This window comes from Globicephala melas, chromosome 11 (assembly GCF_963455315.2).
Source record: "Globicephala melas chromosome 11, mGloMel1.2, whole genome shotgun sequence".
Taxonomy (NCBI): domain Eukaryota; kingdom Metazoa; phylum Chordata; class Mammalia; order Artiodactyla; family Delphinidae; genus Globicephala; species Globicephala melas.
The window spans coordinates 55,522,405-55,538,078 of NC_083324.2; the positions used below are offsets into that span (position 1 = coordinate 55,522,405).

The 15,674-nt window shown below is 34.7% G+C and overlaps 1 protein-coding gene across 7 annotated transcripts in view; it reads right to left on the reverse strand.

Annotated features, from left to right (window-relative positions):
• Window positions 1–15,674, reverse strand: part of ZCWPW2 (zinc finger CW-type and PWWP domain containing 2) — a 139,991-nt gene that overhangs the window by 45,887 nt on the left and 78,430 nt on the right. For 6 of the 7 annotated variants that reach the window (XM_060307383.2, XM_030830018.2, XM_060307384.2 and 3 more), the window contains one exon: window positions 6,949–7,063. The exons of the other annotated variant lie outside the window; for it this stretch is intronic. In XM_060307383.2, the coding sequence (XP_060163366.1) occupies window positions 6,949–7,063 (115 nt within the window). The remainder of the gene's footprint in view (window positions 1–6,948; window positions 7,064–15,674) is intronic. 7 annotated transcript variants of the gene reach the window in all.

The following is a 15,674-nucleotide window of genomic DNA, read 5'->3' on the forward strand; positions in this document are numbered from 1 at the left end:
GGCCAGAAAGGAGTGGCAGGAGGACATATTTAAAGTGATGAAAGGGAAAAACCTACAACCAAGGTTACACTACCCAGCAAGGATCTCATTCAGATTTGACAGAGAAATCAAAAGCTTTACAGACAAGCAAAAACTAAAAGAATTCAGCACCACCAAACCAGCTTTACAAAAAATGCTAAAGGAACTTCTCTAGCTGGGAAACAGAAGAGAAGAAAAAGACCTACAAGAACAAACCCAAAATAACTAAGAAAATGATAACAGGAACATACATATTGATAATAACCTTAAATGTAAATGGATTAAATGCTCCAACCAAAAGACACAGACTAGCTCAATGGATACAAAAACAAGACCAATATATATACGCTGTCTACAAGAGACCCACTTCAGACCTAGGGACACATACAGACTGAAAGTGAGGGGATGGAAAAAGATATTCCATGCAAATGGGAATCAAAAGAAAGCTGGAATAGCAATACTCATATCAGACAAAATAGACTTTAAAATAAAGACTATTACAAGAGACAACGATCATATGACTATTACAATCATAAGAATCAAGAGATCAATCCAAGAAGAAGATATCACAATTGTAAATATTTATGCACCTTAACATAGGAGCACTTGAATACATAAGACAAATGCAAACAGCCTTAAAAGAGGAAATCAACAGTAACACAATAAGAGTCGGGGACTTTAACACCCCACTTACACCAATGGACAGGTCATCCAGGCAGAAAATAAATAAGGTAACACAAGCTGTAAATGACACAATAGAACAAATAGGCTTAATTGATATTTATAGGACATTCCACCAGAAAGCAGAAGAATACACTTTCTTCTCAAGTGCTTATGGAACATTCTCCAGGATAGATGGATATCTTGGGTCACAAATCAAGCCTCAGTAAGTTTTAGAAAATTGAAATTGTATCAAGCACCTTTTCCAACCATAACGTCATGAGATTAGAAATAAATTACAGGAAAAAAACTGTGAAAAATATAAAAACATGGAGGCTAAACAATACGCTACTAAATAACCAAGAGATCACTGAAGAAATCAAAGAGGAAATAAAAAAATACCTAGAAACAAATGACAATGAAAACACAATGACCCAAAACCTTTGGGATGCAGCAAAAGCAGTTCTAAGAAGGAAGTGTATAGCAATATACTCCTACCTCAAAAAATAAGAAAAATTTCAAATAAACAACCTAACCTTACACCTAAAGCAACTAAACAAAGAAGATCAAACAAAACCCAAAGATAGTAGAAGGAAAGAAATCATAGAGATCAGAGCAGAAATAAATGAAATAGAAATGAAGAAAATAATAGCAAAGATCAATAAAACTAAAAGCTGGTTCTCTGAGAAGATAAACAAAATTGATAAACCTTTAGCAGACTCAACAAGAAAAAAGAGAGAGGACTCAAATCAATAAAATTAGAAATGAAAAAGAAGTTACAACTGACATCACAGAAATACAAAGGATCATAAGAGACTACTACAAGCAATCATATGCCAATAAAATGGACAACCTGTAAGAAATGGACAAATTCTTAGAAAAGTACAAACTTCCAAGGCTGAAACAGGAAGAAATAGAAAATACGAACTGACCAATCAGAAGTAATGAAATTGAAACTGTGATTAAAATCTTCCAGTGAATAAAAGTCCAGGACCAGATGGCTTCCCAGGTGAATTCTATCAAACATTTAGAGAAGAGCTAACACCTATCCTTCTCAAACTCTTCCAAAAATTTACAGAGGATGGAACATTCCCAAACTCATTCTACGAGGCCACCATCACCCTGATACCAAAACCAGACAAAGACACTACAAAAAAAGACAACAACAAGCCAGTATCACTGATGAACAAATCCTCAACAAAATACTAGCAAACAGAATCCAACAACACATTAAAAGGATCATACACCATGATCAAGTAGGATTTATCCCAGCGATGCAAGGATTCTTCAATATATGCATATCAATCAATCTGATACTCCATATTAACAAATGGAAGAATAAAAATATATGATCATCTCAATAGATAATCCAACACACATTTATGATAAAAACTCTCCAGAAAGTGTGCATAAAGGGAACCTAGCTCAACATAATAAAGGCCATATATGACAAACCCACAGCAAACATTATTCTCAATGGTGAAAAACTGAAAGTATTTCCTCTAAGATCAGGAACAAGACAAGGGTGTCCACTCGCGCCATTATTATTCAACATAGTTTTGGAAGTCCTAGCCACAGCAATCAGGAAAGAAAAAGAAATAAAAGGAATCCAAATTGGAAAAGAAGAAGTACAACTGTCACTGTTTGCAGATGACATGATACTATACACAGAAAATCCTAAAGATACCACCAGAAAAGTACTAGAGCTAATCAATGAATTTAGTAAAGTCGCAGGATACAAAATTAATACACATAAATTTCTTACATTCTTATACACTAACAGCAAAAGATCAGAAAGAGAAATTAAGGAAACAATCCTATTTACCACTGCACCAAAAAGAATAAAATACCTAGGAATAAACTTAGCTAAGGAAGCAAAAACCTGTATGCAGAAAACTACAAGAAACTGATGAAAGAATTCAAAGGCAACACAAACAGATGGAGAGCTATACCATGTTCTTGAATTAGAAGAATCAATATTGTGAAAATGACTATACTTCCCAAAGCAATCTCAAAATTCAATGCAATCCTTACCAAATTACCCATGGCATTTTTCACAGAACTAGAACAGAAAATTTTAAGATTTGTATGGAAACACAAAAGGCCCTAAATAGTCAAAGCAATCTTGAGAAAGAAAAACGGAGCTGGAGGAATCAGGCTCCCTGACTTTAGACTATACTACAAAGCTACAGTAATCAAGACAGTATGGTACTGGCACAAAAACAGAAGATCAATGGAACAGGATAGAAAGCCCAGAGATAAACCCATGCACCTATGGTCACCTAAGGTATGACAAAGGAGGCAAGAACAGAGAAAAGACAGCCTCTTCAATAAGTGATGATGGGAAAACTGGACAGCTACATGTACAAGAATGAAATTAGAACACTCCCTAACACCACACACAAAAATAAACTCAAAATGGATTAAAGACCTAAATGTAAGGCCAGACACTATAAAACTCTTAGAGGAAAATGTAGACAGAACATTCTTTGACATAAATTGCAGCAAGATCTTCTTTGAAACACCTCCTAGATTAATGACAATAAAAAATGAAAATAAAAACAAAAATAAACAAATGGGACCTAATGAAACTTAAAAGCTTTTGTGCAGCAAAGGAAACCATGAACAAGACAAAAAGACAACCCTCAGAATGGGAGAAAGTATTTGCAAATGAAGCAACTGACAAAGGATTAATGTCTAACGTATACAAGCAGCACAGAGCTCAATATCAAAAAAACAACCCAATCCAAAAATGGGCAGAAGACCTAAATAGACATTTCTCCAAAGACATACAGATGGCCAAGAAGCACATGAAAAGATGCACAGCATCACTAATTATAAGAGAAATGCAATCAAAACTACAATGAGGTATCATCTCACACCGGTCAGAATGGCCAGCATCAAAAAATCTACAAACAGTAAATGCTGGAGAGGGTGTGGAGAAAGTGGAATCCTCCTATGCTGTTGGTGGGAATGTAATACAGCCACTATGGTGAACATTATGGAGGTTCCTTAAAAAACTAAAAATGGAACTACCATACGATCCATCAATCCCACCACTGGGCATATACCCAGAGAAAACCATAATTCAAAAGGCACATGCACCCCAATGTTCACTGCAGCACTATCTATCATAGTCAGGACATGGAAGCAACCTAAATGCCCATCAACAGAGGAATGGATAAAGAAGATGTGGTACATGTATAAAATAGAATATTACTCAGCCATAAAAAGGAATGAAATTGGGTCATTTGTAGAGATGTGGATAGATCTAGAGAGTATCATACAGAGTGAAGTCAGAAAGAGAAAAACAAATATCGTGTATTAGCACATATATGTGGAATCTAGAAAAATGGTATAGATGATCTTATTTGCAAAGCAGAAATAGAGATACAGAAGTAGAGAACAAATGTATGGATACTGAGGGGGAAAGGGTGGTGTGTGTGGGAGGAATGGGTAGATTGCGATTGATCATATACACGACTGACACCATGTATAAAATAGACAACAAATGAGAACGTAATGTATAGCACAGGGAACTCTACTTTATGCTCTGTGGTGACCTAAATGGGAAAGAAATCCAAAAAGAAGGGATACATGTATACGCATAGCTGATTCATTTTGCTGTATAGTAAAAACTAACACAACATTGTAAAGCAACTATACTCCAATAAAAATAAATTTGAAAAAAAAAAAAAAGGACAGTAGTTGCCAATCAGAGGGGTAGGGATTGGGCTAGGAGAGGAATGAATAGGTGGAACACAGGGGATTTTTAGAACAATGAAACAATTCTGTATGATACTAAAGTGGTAGATACATGTCACTGTATATATTTGTCAAAACCCATAGAATGTCCAACACCAAGAGTGAACCCTAATGTAAACTATGGACTTTGGGTTATAATGATGTGTCAGTGTTGGTCCATAGGTTGTAACAAATGAACCACTGTGGTGCAGGATGTTGACAGTGAGTGATGCTGTGCGTGTGTAGGGCAGGGGGTATATGGGAACTCTGTACTTTCTGCTTAATTTCATTATGAACCTAAAAGTGCTCTAAAAAATTAGTATATTCAAAAATAAATAATTCTGAGAAACAAGGGTAGAGATAAGGACATCTACTCTAAAATGTAGAATATATAAAAAATATTCATCCTACAAATAATACAAAATCCTCATGCTGAGTTATAAAGAAACTATATGAGTAACACCCTATTCGTTTAAAAAATACAATTGAAAATAAAAAATAATGAATTTCCTATATAAGAAGAAGTTTTCTAGACCTAACAGAAGAATCACTGATTTGGAGTAATAGTTAATACAACAAAAACACGGTAACCAAATCATGTGTATAGGACATGGAATTTTGTTATACTATGACTGGGTCTATATTTATGTATCATTGACTGACCCTGTAGATTTCAACAATGAAACAATTGCATCAAACATAATAGTGGGTCAATTTCTGCAGGGTAGGAAGAATTTAGGCCAAAAAAATTTGTAGTAATTATTTCTAGGTTGAAAGAATGAATTTTGGGGGTAAAGAAATCCTCAAAGTTGCTGGAATGAAATAAGTGGTTTGCCTCTAAGCAACTAACCTTTTGTAAAATATCTGAATAATGGTTAATTACCTCTCAAAACTACTTTGAATACAGTAAGAAGCTGAATACGTCCTAGAATCCACCCTGGAAGCTAAGCAGGCACGGGACTAAACTGCTTATTTTGGAGACGGTGAAGAGTGAGTATGCAATGAGTGAGCCCATGATGGCAAAGACTGAGCTCCTGGAAGTCTGTTCGTGCCTGTCAATTTGGGCTACTTCAGGCACAAAATGACAGTCCTTAGGCATATGGCTCTCTATAATCAGGCCGAATTACACAAATTCTGCATGCAAAAATCATCAGACTTTCAGCTAGAAAATGGTCTGTTCCTGCAAAACCGATCAGATATAACCCGGCTCAAGAGTCTCTGGACAAGTAAGAATGCCAAAGGACCCAGACATAAACGCCCTGGCACACACAACAACGGCAACGGCATAGTTCCATAACTTAGTGAGAAAGCAGGATATTGCTAGTGTAGAATGGTTGTAATGTAACTTTTAAAGGTAACAGATTATATTACTTCAAAATATTAATGTTTAAAAAAACTAAATATTTCAAAGTTTATTCTGGTTACACAAGAGAAATGTACAGCCCATGCAAAGTATAAAATTGTATTTGTGACAGTAAAGTGAGTTCAACCTTTATGGCTAATAAAAAGAGACATTATATTTTCAGCACAAGGAATAAAATCACATTTGTGGTAATAAATGTCTTTTGACCAGAGTAGTTTGCTTGTCATTCTTTTCCCACTCTTTTCAAACCTATTTATATGCTTTAAAATCTAAACTTAGGTGGCTAGGTTAACAGTTAAACTTTTTTTCAAGTAAAATGTTTTTACATGTAAGTTTTTAAAATATATATATTAAACTTTTCCACAGGATAAAAAATATCACTCTTACTTTAAAATTCAGTTAGCACCAAAGACCAGATCCTCCCATAGAATAATCTGTTTTAGAACTTTAGGTGGATAAAATGAGAAGGGGCCTTGTAAGATAAAAAAAATTCTTATGATCACTAAGCAGAAAATTTTTTTAATATATTTGTTTATTGAAAAATCATTTCCATGCAACTATTACATTCTTTTTAGAGTTAAAAATGTGTTCTACCTGCTATATGCCTTATGATCAGTTCATTAAAAAAGCTATCCATAAACCATAATATTTATGATTCAAGAGAACTTTCCTTGAAAATGACTTGAAATATTATAATATTTTTTCACCTAATTAAAAACGTTGAAGATTATTTTTCTATCTCTGCCTTGAATTTATTTAAAAATAAAACATTTTGAAAAATACTTTGTTCTGAAATAATATAGCACATCCAAGTAAAAGTTTCACTCCAGGAATATATTTTAAAGCCATGGCTTCTAATTTTGAAATACATGCTTTGAAATACACAAGAGGACCTATGTAGAAACGTTAAGAACAAAGATGACAAAGCGCTAATTAAAACACCTACATTTAAATAGACTGCATGTTTAGTCATGGAAAATAGTTTCAGAGGGCAAAAATGCATACTATTAACCAATATAAGAATGATTTTTCATTGGACAAAGATATACTATTTTCCTATGAAAAGGAGAGCGAAATTTTTAAATGTGCAAATATATTTTGGAAAGCATGAACCTGAATAAATTCTTATTTTGAGGTGGTAAAGAATAAAAAATCACATGTACCCTGTTTCGATAGGCAGCACCTTTCCAGTCTTTGCTCGTGAGAGTATCCATAGAGGAGGTATGCTTCTTGTAGTGCACTTTTATACCACTTCTTTTTATTTGTACATTTTCCTGGCTAAAGAAAGAGAGAAAAATAATATAGAGAGAATAATAATATAATAATAAAATGTTTAAGCATATAATTTTGTTTTAACATCGACTTGATTTAGCTGTTGAGCTGGAACTAAATCTAAGCATTGTACAATATATTCCTTTGATTTTGTTATCTAATTATTATTTTATTAGTATTTTAGAATATAGCAAAGTTGTAGAAATTTTGCATGTTAATAACCAAAAGGGTCAGAGTCTTAATTCACTAATTTTTATCTCATATTTAGAAAGTTACAAAAACTTAAGACCACCAGTGTAACAAAGTAGTGAATATTAATCTATTTTATCAGAATAATGTTGATTCCCTTTTAAGTAACATAGCAATGATAATCAAGTGATAAAAACTGAAAAGCCTAGTTTCTTATTGTAGTAAATAAAATTAATTCCATTCACATCTAATAAATGACTGTTTTCAGGCATAGTAAGCGCTCAATAAATGTTATTCTACTTGAATACGGTACTTTTTCCAAATGTTTATTTAGTTTTTTTCTTTTAGTTCTCTATTTTTATTTTTTAAACTTTTTGTTTTATATTGGAGTACAGTTGATTAACAATGTTGTGTTAGTTTCAGCTGTACAACAAAGTGATTCAGTTATACATATACATGAATCTATTCTTTTTCAAATTCTTTTCCCAATTAGGTTGTTACAGAATATTGAGCAGAGTTCCCTGTGCTATACAGTTGGTCCCTGTTGGTTATCCACTTTAAATATAGCAGTGTGTACATGTCAATTCCAAACTCCCTAACTATCCCTCCCCCCAACCTTCCCCCCGGTAACCATAAGTTCGTTCCCTAAGTCTGTGAATTTGTTTCTGTTTTGTAAATAAGATCATTTTTATCATTTTTTTAAAAATATATAATTTGAAAAGAAAAACAGAGTCAAAGAATCTCTAGGTTAAAAATGACTATAAAAATTATCTGGCCCAGTAATTTTGCCAATGTTATTTTAGAGCTTGCCCCAAAAAGGTTTTTATAATGTTTATAAATGTTACGATTTATAAAATACATGCCACCATTTTCTTTTTGAAAACTTCACCATCAAAAAGAATACAGGTGTTACACTGCATGTGGTGGTCCTGGACACCAATTTATTTGGTATAAAAGCAATGAAAAAAACGTATCAAACAAAAACCTAGTTTTGTATACAGAATATTTAAATTTCATTCATTAAGTTATTTCTTAGGAAAAAGAAAACATAGGCGGATACAATTCAATGAACATTAGAAAATTTAAACTAATTTAAGAATATCTAAGTTAACATTTACAGATTTAAGACATTTCTGCAACTCAAATGTTGTAATGATGCTAAGAATTAATGGGTAGTGAAAAATCACCTGTAAGCTGTTATAGCACTAAACAACTGAAGTTAAGGGAATTTCTTGAGGAAAACCAATGTGATACATTGCTAATATAAACTGGCAAGTTTGGGGAACTAAAAAGCATTTTTTAAACCTGTGTCTCTGAATCTTTAAGAATTTATCAGTAAGTATGTGCCACCTAGTGGTAGTAATACAATTAAACATCTTCTAAAGAACTCAAAAAGTTAAAGACTCTTACTTTATAAAGAATTCTGAATTCCAGAATAAGGCTCAGCTATGCATTGTATTTTTTCCAACTAGTTTGTTCTTTAATTGAAGTGATTCTAAAAGTGTAGAATGTGACTCCCTATCCATCCCTAGTACTGAGTGTTTCTCCCAAAGACACCCAATATTACCAGTTTTTTTCACAGTCTTCCAGAGACATCGTATGTACCTACAGGCATTTACATCATTTAAATATCTGCTTTTACAGACTGCTATGAATTTCTATATACTTTGAGTTTTTCTATTTGTCTTTCAGATTGCTTCATTTATGGATTTATTCAACATATTCTAGACCCTTGGGATCAATCACTGAAGAAAACAGACAAAGCTTACATTCTAACCAGTGAAACAGACAATCCACAATAAGCATAACAAATAAGTTAAGGCTACAGTTTAAGAGGTTATAAATACTATGTAATAAAGAAAAGATGAGGCAATAAAGTGGTCAGGGTAACTGTCACTGAAAAAGTGACAACTGAGCGAAGACCTAAAGGAGGTCAAGGAGTTAGCCCTGTAGATGTCCAAGGAAAGAGCACTGCAGGCAGAGAAAAAAGGCTTTAAGATAGGAGAATACAAGTTTATTCAAGAGATATCAAAGAAGGGAAGGTGGTTGTGGGTGAATGAGGAAGCGAGTGAGTAATAGGGAATGATGTCCAATAAATTAACAGGGGCCAGGTCATGGAGGTCCTTGCAGGCCATTGTAGGGATTTGGGCTTTTACTCTGAGTTAAACAGGAGCCATTACAGAGTTCTGAGCAGAAGAATAACATTTGACTTGATTTAACATTTTACAACAATCACTCTGCTTGCTTTGATGAGAACAGATTATACAAAGGCAAGTGTAGATGTGGATGACTGGCTACTGCAATCATCCAGGCAAGAAATAATGGTGGTATAGATCAGGTCATAGCAGCCACTGTGGTGAAAAGTGGTAGGATTCTGGATATATTCTGAAGGTAGAGCAAAAATAATTTCTTGACCAACTGAAGATTGGTTAAGAGAGAAAGAAAGGATGACTCTCAGGCTTTGGGACTGAGCGAGAGGAGGATGTGATTTGCCATCCACTGAGATGGGGAAGGCTGTCAAGGAAGTGAAATGGGTGGTGGTGGTGGAGATCAAGAGTTCAGACATGCTGAGTACGCATTATGACACCCAAGCGAAGGTACCAAGTAGCAGTTTGGTAAGGGAATTCGGGAGAGAGAACTGAACTGCAGATAAAATGTAGGAAACATAGACACACACACACACACACACACACACGCACACCATATTTAAAGGCAAGAAATTAGATGAGAAAACCAAGGGAATGAGGATATAGATGTATGTATATCCAAATACGTAGTATGGCATGTACCATTATTTATTTTACAAACACCCTTGTGATGGATTTAAGTTTTTTCAAATATTTTGCAATATGAAACAATGCTGCAATAAAAATTTTTTTGTCTGTATGTCTCTTTACCCATGTGAAAGTGTATTGAAGCATAAATTCCTCAGATGTTGAATGACAGGTTTATACATATTTTAAATTTTGGAAGCTTTTGTGAAATCACTCTTGAGTGAGGTGGTCAAAATTTACCACGCCATGAACAAATGCTTCCTCACACTCTGGAGAACACTTCCATTACCAAACTTAGATCTCTGCCAATAGTTTTAAGGAAAAGATTGGTATTTCCTTTTTATTATCATTTTCATTTTTTGAATTCTGTAATATGAGCAATTTTTCATATTTTTTCCAGCTTTACTGAGATATAATTGACAAATAACTGTGTAAACTTAAGGAGTACTACACAATGACTTGATACACATACACATTGGGAAATGATTACCATATGGGGTTAGTTAACATATCCATTAGCTCACATTAAAACCTTTATTTGTGTGTGTAGTGAGAACATTTAAGATCTACTCTCTTAGCAACTTTCACGTATATAACACAGTAATTAATGTTAACTATAGTCACCATGCTATATATTAGATTCCCTAGAACTTATTCATCAATCTTTCATATTTTAAAAAGTCATTTATATTTTCTTTTCTATGGAATGACTGTTCAAATCCTGTGTTAATATTTATATTGGTTGTTTTCTCATTGATTTGTAAGAGATTTTTGTATATTAAAAAATTGCCCTTTGCTATATGTATTGAGAACATCTTCTCCTGTTAAGTTTATCTTTTAGTATGTTTGTATTTTCTTTTTTGTTCATTTAAATTTTTCATCCTTCTAGAACTAATTTGGATGTGAGGTATAGCTTCTGCTTCATTTTTTCCTAAGTAGCTAGCCAGTTGTACATACATAATTTATTAAACAATACAACTTTTCTTTAATTATTTGAATATAACCTTATCACTAACTATTTTCAAGTACTTTTGGACTGTATATTGTTCTATTAATCTATCAAATAACTGTTAATATCAAACTGCTTTAACTACTAGAGTATTACTATAATTTTATATTTTATAGGTCTAACTCCCTCTTCTATGTTTTATTTTCTTACAAATGTTAGAATTTGACCCTTGAACAACACAGGCTTGAACTCTGCAGCTCCTTTTATATGTGGAGTTTTTCACTAAATAGGTACTGCTGTACTACACAATCCACGGTTGGTTAAATCTGTGGGTGCAGAACAGGTGAACTTTGATGGCCACTGTTAAATTACTGCAAAGTTACAGGTGGATTTTCAACTGCAAAGGGGGTTGGAGTCCCTAACCCCCAGGTTGTTCATGGGGTCAACTGTAGGGGGGTTTTTAAGTCCTTTTTAATGGATGTGGTACATATATACAATAGAATATTACTCAGCCATTAAAAAGAATGACATAATGCCGTTCGCAGCAACATGGATGCACCTAGAGATTATCATATTAAGTGAAGTAAGTCAGACAGAGAAAGACAAATATCATATGATATTGCTTATATGCGGAAACTTAAAAAATGATACAAACGAATTTATTTACAAAACAGAAACAGACTCACAGACTCAGAGAACAAACTTATGGCTACCGGTTGGGGAAAGCGGGGGATGACAGATTGGGAGTTTGGGATTGACATGTGTACACTGCTATATATAAAATAACCAACAAGGACCTACTGTATAGCACAGAGAACTCTGCTCAATACTCTGTAATAACTTAAATAGGAAAAGAATTTGAAAAAGAATAGATACATGTATATGTATAACTGAATCACTCTGCTGTACACCTGAAACAACACAACATTAATCAACTATACTCCAATATAAAATAAAATTAAAAAAATAAAAATAAATAAAAATTGAGATTGCATTAAAATTAATTTAGGGAGAATGGACATCCTTCCATATTAAATCTTCCAAACCAAGAAGAGGATTCTATTTTTCCATTTCCTTAAGTTTTATTTTCTGTCTTTTGGTAGCATTTTAAAGTTTTATTCATATAGATCTTGTATGTGGTGCTCCTTAAACTTACTCCAGTACATTATATATGCTTTGTTGCTATTATAAATGCTATTTATCCCTTCATATTTTCACATTTGTTACTGCTTTAGAGTAATTTTACAACTGCCACATAACTGAATCTCCCTATTGTTTGTAACAGTTCTTCTGTTGTTTATAATAGTTTTATTTATAATAGTTTTTCCATTTGAGTTCTACAGGTTTTCCAGGTAAACAATAGTAACAAAACAAAACAGAGACAAGCTTTTAAATGTCTTAAGAAGGAAATCTTCAAGGCAGCTCTGTAACAGATTTCCAAGGAGCTAAAAGCTTATGAAGTCAAGGATTCAGATCAATGACTTCAGATGAGACTACAGGAAGGGCTGGGCATTCTTCAAATTCCAGTAAATTCTTTGATCCCAAGAGAGAATATCAGGGACTTCCCTGGTGGTCCAGTGGTTAAGAATCCATCTTGCAATGCAGGTGACGCCGTTCTATCCCTGGTCAGGGAACTAAGATCCCACAGGCTGCAGAGCAACTAAGCCTGCATGCGGCAACTACAGAGCCCACGTGCTCTGGCGCCTGCATGCCACAACTAGAGAGCCCACGTGCTCTGGACCCTGCGCGCCACAACTAGAGAGCCTGCGTGCCCCAAGTAATGAGCCCGTGCACTCTGGAGCCCGCGTTCACGACTACAGAGAACCCCACGCACCACAACTAGAAAGGAGCCCCTGCTCTGCAATGAAGAGCCTGCGTGCTGCAAAGATCCCGCATGCCGCAACTAAGACCTGACACAGCCAAAAAAATAATAAAATAAACAAATTTTTTTTAAAAAAGAGGGAATATCATATCTTTCATTATGTTTATATTGCTTTGGCAACTGGAGTTTTCTCAATCAGTTTTATTAAATTTAGGGTGGAGGGGGAAAATAATCATCATAGAAAGAGAAGGAAGACATATAGTCTAAAAATTTGTGTGAATTTATGAGCATAAATAAGATAATTCTTGATAGATGTGTTCTTGATAGATGAATAAGCATGTAAATATTTGGAGTAAGGACGAGGTTTGAGACTAAACAGATGGTTAGGCAGGGAAAGATAGTACCCTATGTCTGAGAAAATTCCTAGCTGTATCCAAAATTTAAGTTTGTAAACTACTTTCCTACGTGATCTTGTTCCAATCAAGCATCACTGGCTGACTGAGAGCCTCAGTACCATCTTCATATTTCTTAGGGTCTGAGGAGGAGGCTGAATGTCCCTTCTCAGTAACTTCCAACTCACTGAGCATGTTGTGTGTTATCACCATATACTAATACGAAGTGGCACATTCAAAGAGAAGAATACCTATGTATTTGTCCACCCAGTAAGGCCAGTAAAAAGAAATCTGCAATCTGGCAGAAATTCATATCATCTGTTGCTTTCTATTTTAAGATTGCTTCTCCACATAAAAATTAATCAAGATATAATCATCTGGAGCTGTAGCAGGATAAGTTTCACTTCTCAAACTCAAATGTGTGAGCAATGTCACATTACCTTCTTTTCGCTAAATAAAATTGAATGTGACAGCCGTTGTCCAACAAGGATAAGAATTTTGATCTTGCTCATTTTTGGGCCACCCCTTACTTTCTCTAGGTTCCTGTAAATTGGAAGGGAATACATGGTGCCCGAACAGCGAGGACAGATCATTACTCCTCAACGCATAAGGCTTTCATGAGTAACATCTTTGTTCAAGTCCCTTGAAGTCAGGTAATCGAACAGCTTCCTTGCCATGCCTGGTCCAAAGGATCCTTTCCAAGGCTGGGAACCTTGCCAGCGTGGCTTCAACCTCCTGGTGCACCTCGTGCTCTTCTTCTCCAAAGTGTTCCACTCCCCAGGGCACCGGCAGACCTCTGTCCTCTTCCATGTCTGAGGGAATCTCTTCCTTGCCTAGCTGCTCCTGCCTGCCCTGTTCCCATTACTGCCCACCCTCAGGGAACTCAGGTCAAGACAGGTAAGCTCTGCTTTAGATCCCAACAGAAAATGCCCCTGAGACATGAGAACATGAGGGGCCTGACCACTTTTTGGAATAAGTGAAAGGGAAAAATATAATCAAAACAAGAATTATTATCAACCAACCACTGGTATCTGGCTGGCTGTGGGGAAGGATTTCCTAGCGCACGGACTCTGCAGGTGGAATCTTTCTTCCCCACCCCTGCTCCTTCACTCTACCTGCCTATGTCTCTCCCTTCATTTCTCCCCATGGCACTCGTCAACAACTAAAAAAAAATTTACTTGTTGACTATGTGTCTCATCCCACTAATTTAAGTCTCGTGACAGCATTTAAATTTTGTCTGTTTTGATCACTTCAGAGCCTAGAATTGGTAGAAATAATAGGAGCTCAGTAAATATTTTGGGTATTATAAATAGACATTTTTTATTCAGGGTGGCATGGGGAAAGCCCAGACAGGAAATTGGGGATGAAACTAAAAGGCTGGGCTACAATCCTGAATTATGTTATTATCCCTAGAAAGGTAAAAGAAAAATGTATAAGCATAATGACTATCTAGCATTATAATATGGTGCTATTACTACTAAGATGATATTAAACTTCATTTTTTATAAGGATGCAGATCTTTAAAGTACTTCATGAGCCACTGATTTATCCTATGATATTAGTGGCATTTTTTTCTTGAAAAAAAAAGTGGGCCTAATTTCAAGTACTTTGAATGTTATGTAAAAAATAGTATTTAATTTTAAAATTAAATTCAATCAAATGCTTAATATAACCTATTTGGGGGGACAGTAAAGCCTCACTAAAATCCTGTAGGTACAATATAGCATTTACTATCCAAAATTATCAATTCAAATTTTGATTATATAGACATAAAAGTTAGCTGCAAATAAAAGTATTTACAATTTAGAAAATTTATCTTCAGACATAATGTTGAGCATCTATTAAAAATCTGGAAAACTGGAATCATAAGTACCTAGATTGCTTTATTGGGCTTCATAAATTCATTGAAATGGCTTCAAATACTGACAATTACTTTAAGTTATTTCATTACTTTAAGTTATAATATGCCTTTAGAAACATGGGGAGATTAGTCACAGATTTCATAACCTAAAGAAATACAAAATAATTTTCCTTCATAATACATCTCTGCTAAATGTTTGAGGATCATCACCACCACCTATTATAAAGTCCTCTGCCTGGGGATTCGTGTTGACTGCTGCTATTTATACATTCAAGCTTCCAGTGCACCTCGCTGGCTCTATGATGCGCCCTTCTAAATATTTACTATCGGGCCAAAGCTATCGTTTTCACTTAAAGCAATCCAACAGAAAGTTAATCACAAGGCTATCTTGTCTTCCTTAAATTGGATTTCTCCAACAGCAACCAGTAATCTCGACAGTAAGAACATTCCCATTCCTTTGATGCCAACTAGAAGATAGTCACAGCCATCCCTGTGAACCACACATGCCTGGGCTTCCTAACACCTGTCTCCCTTCTCACCTGCCGTCTTTCACATAGGTTCTGGATTATTTAGACAGCTCATTCAAATTATTGAACACTTGAAGCAATAATGCTTTCAAAATCATAAATA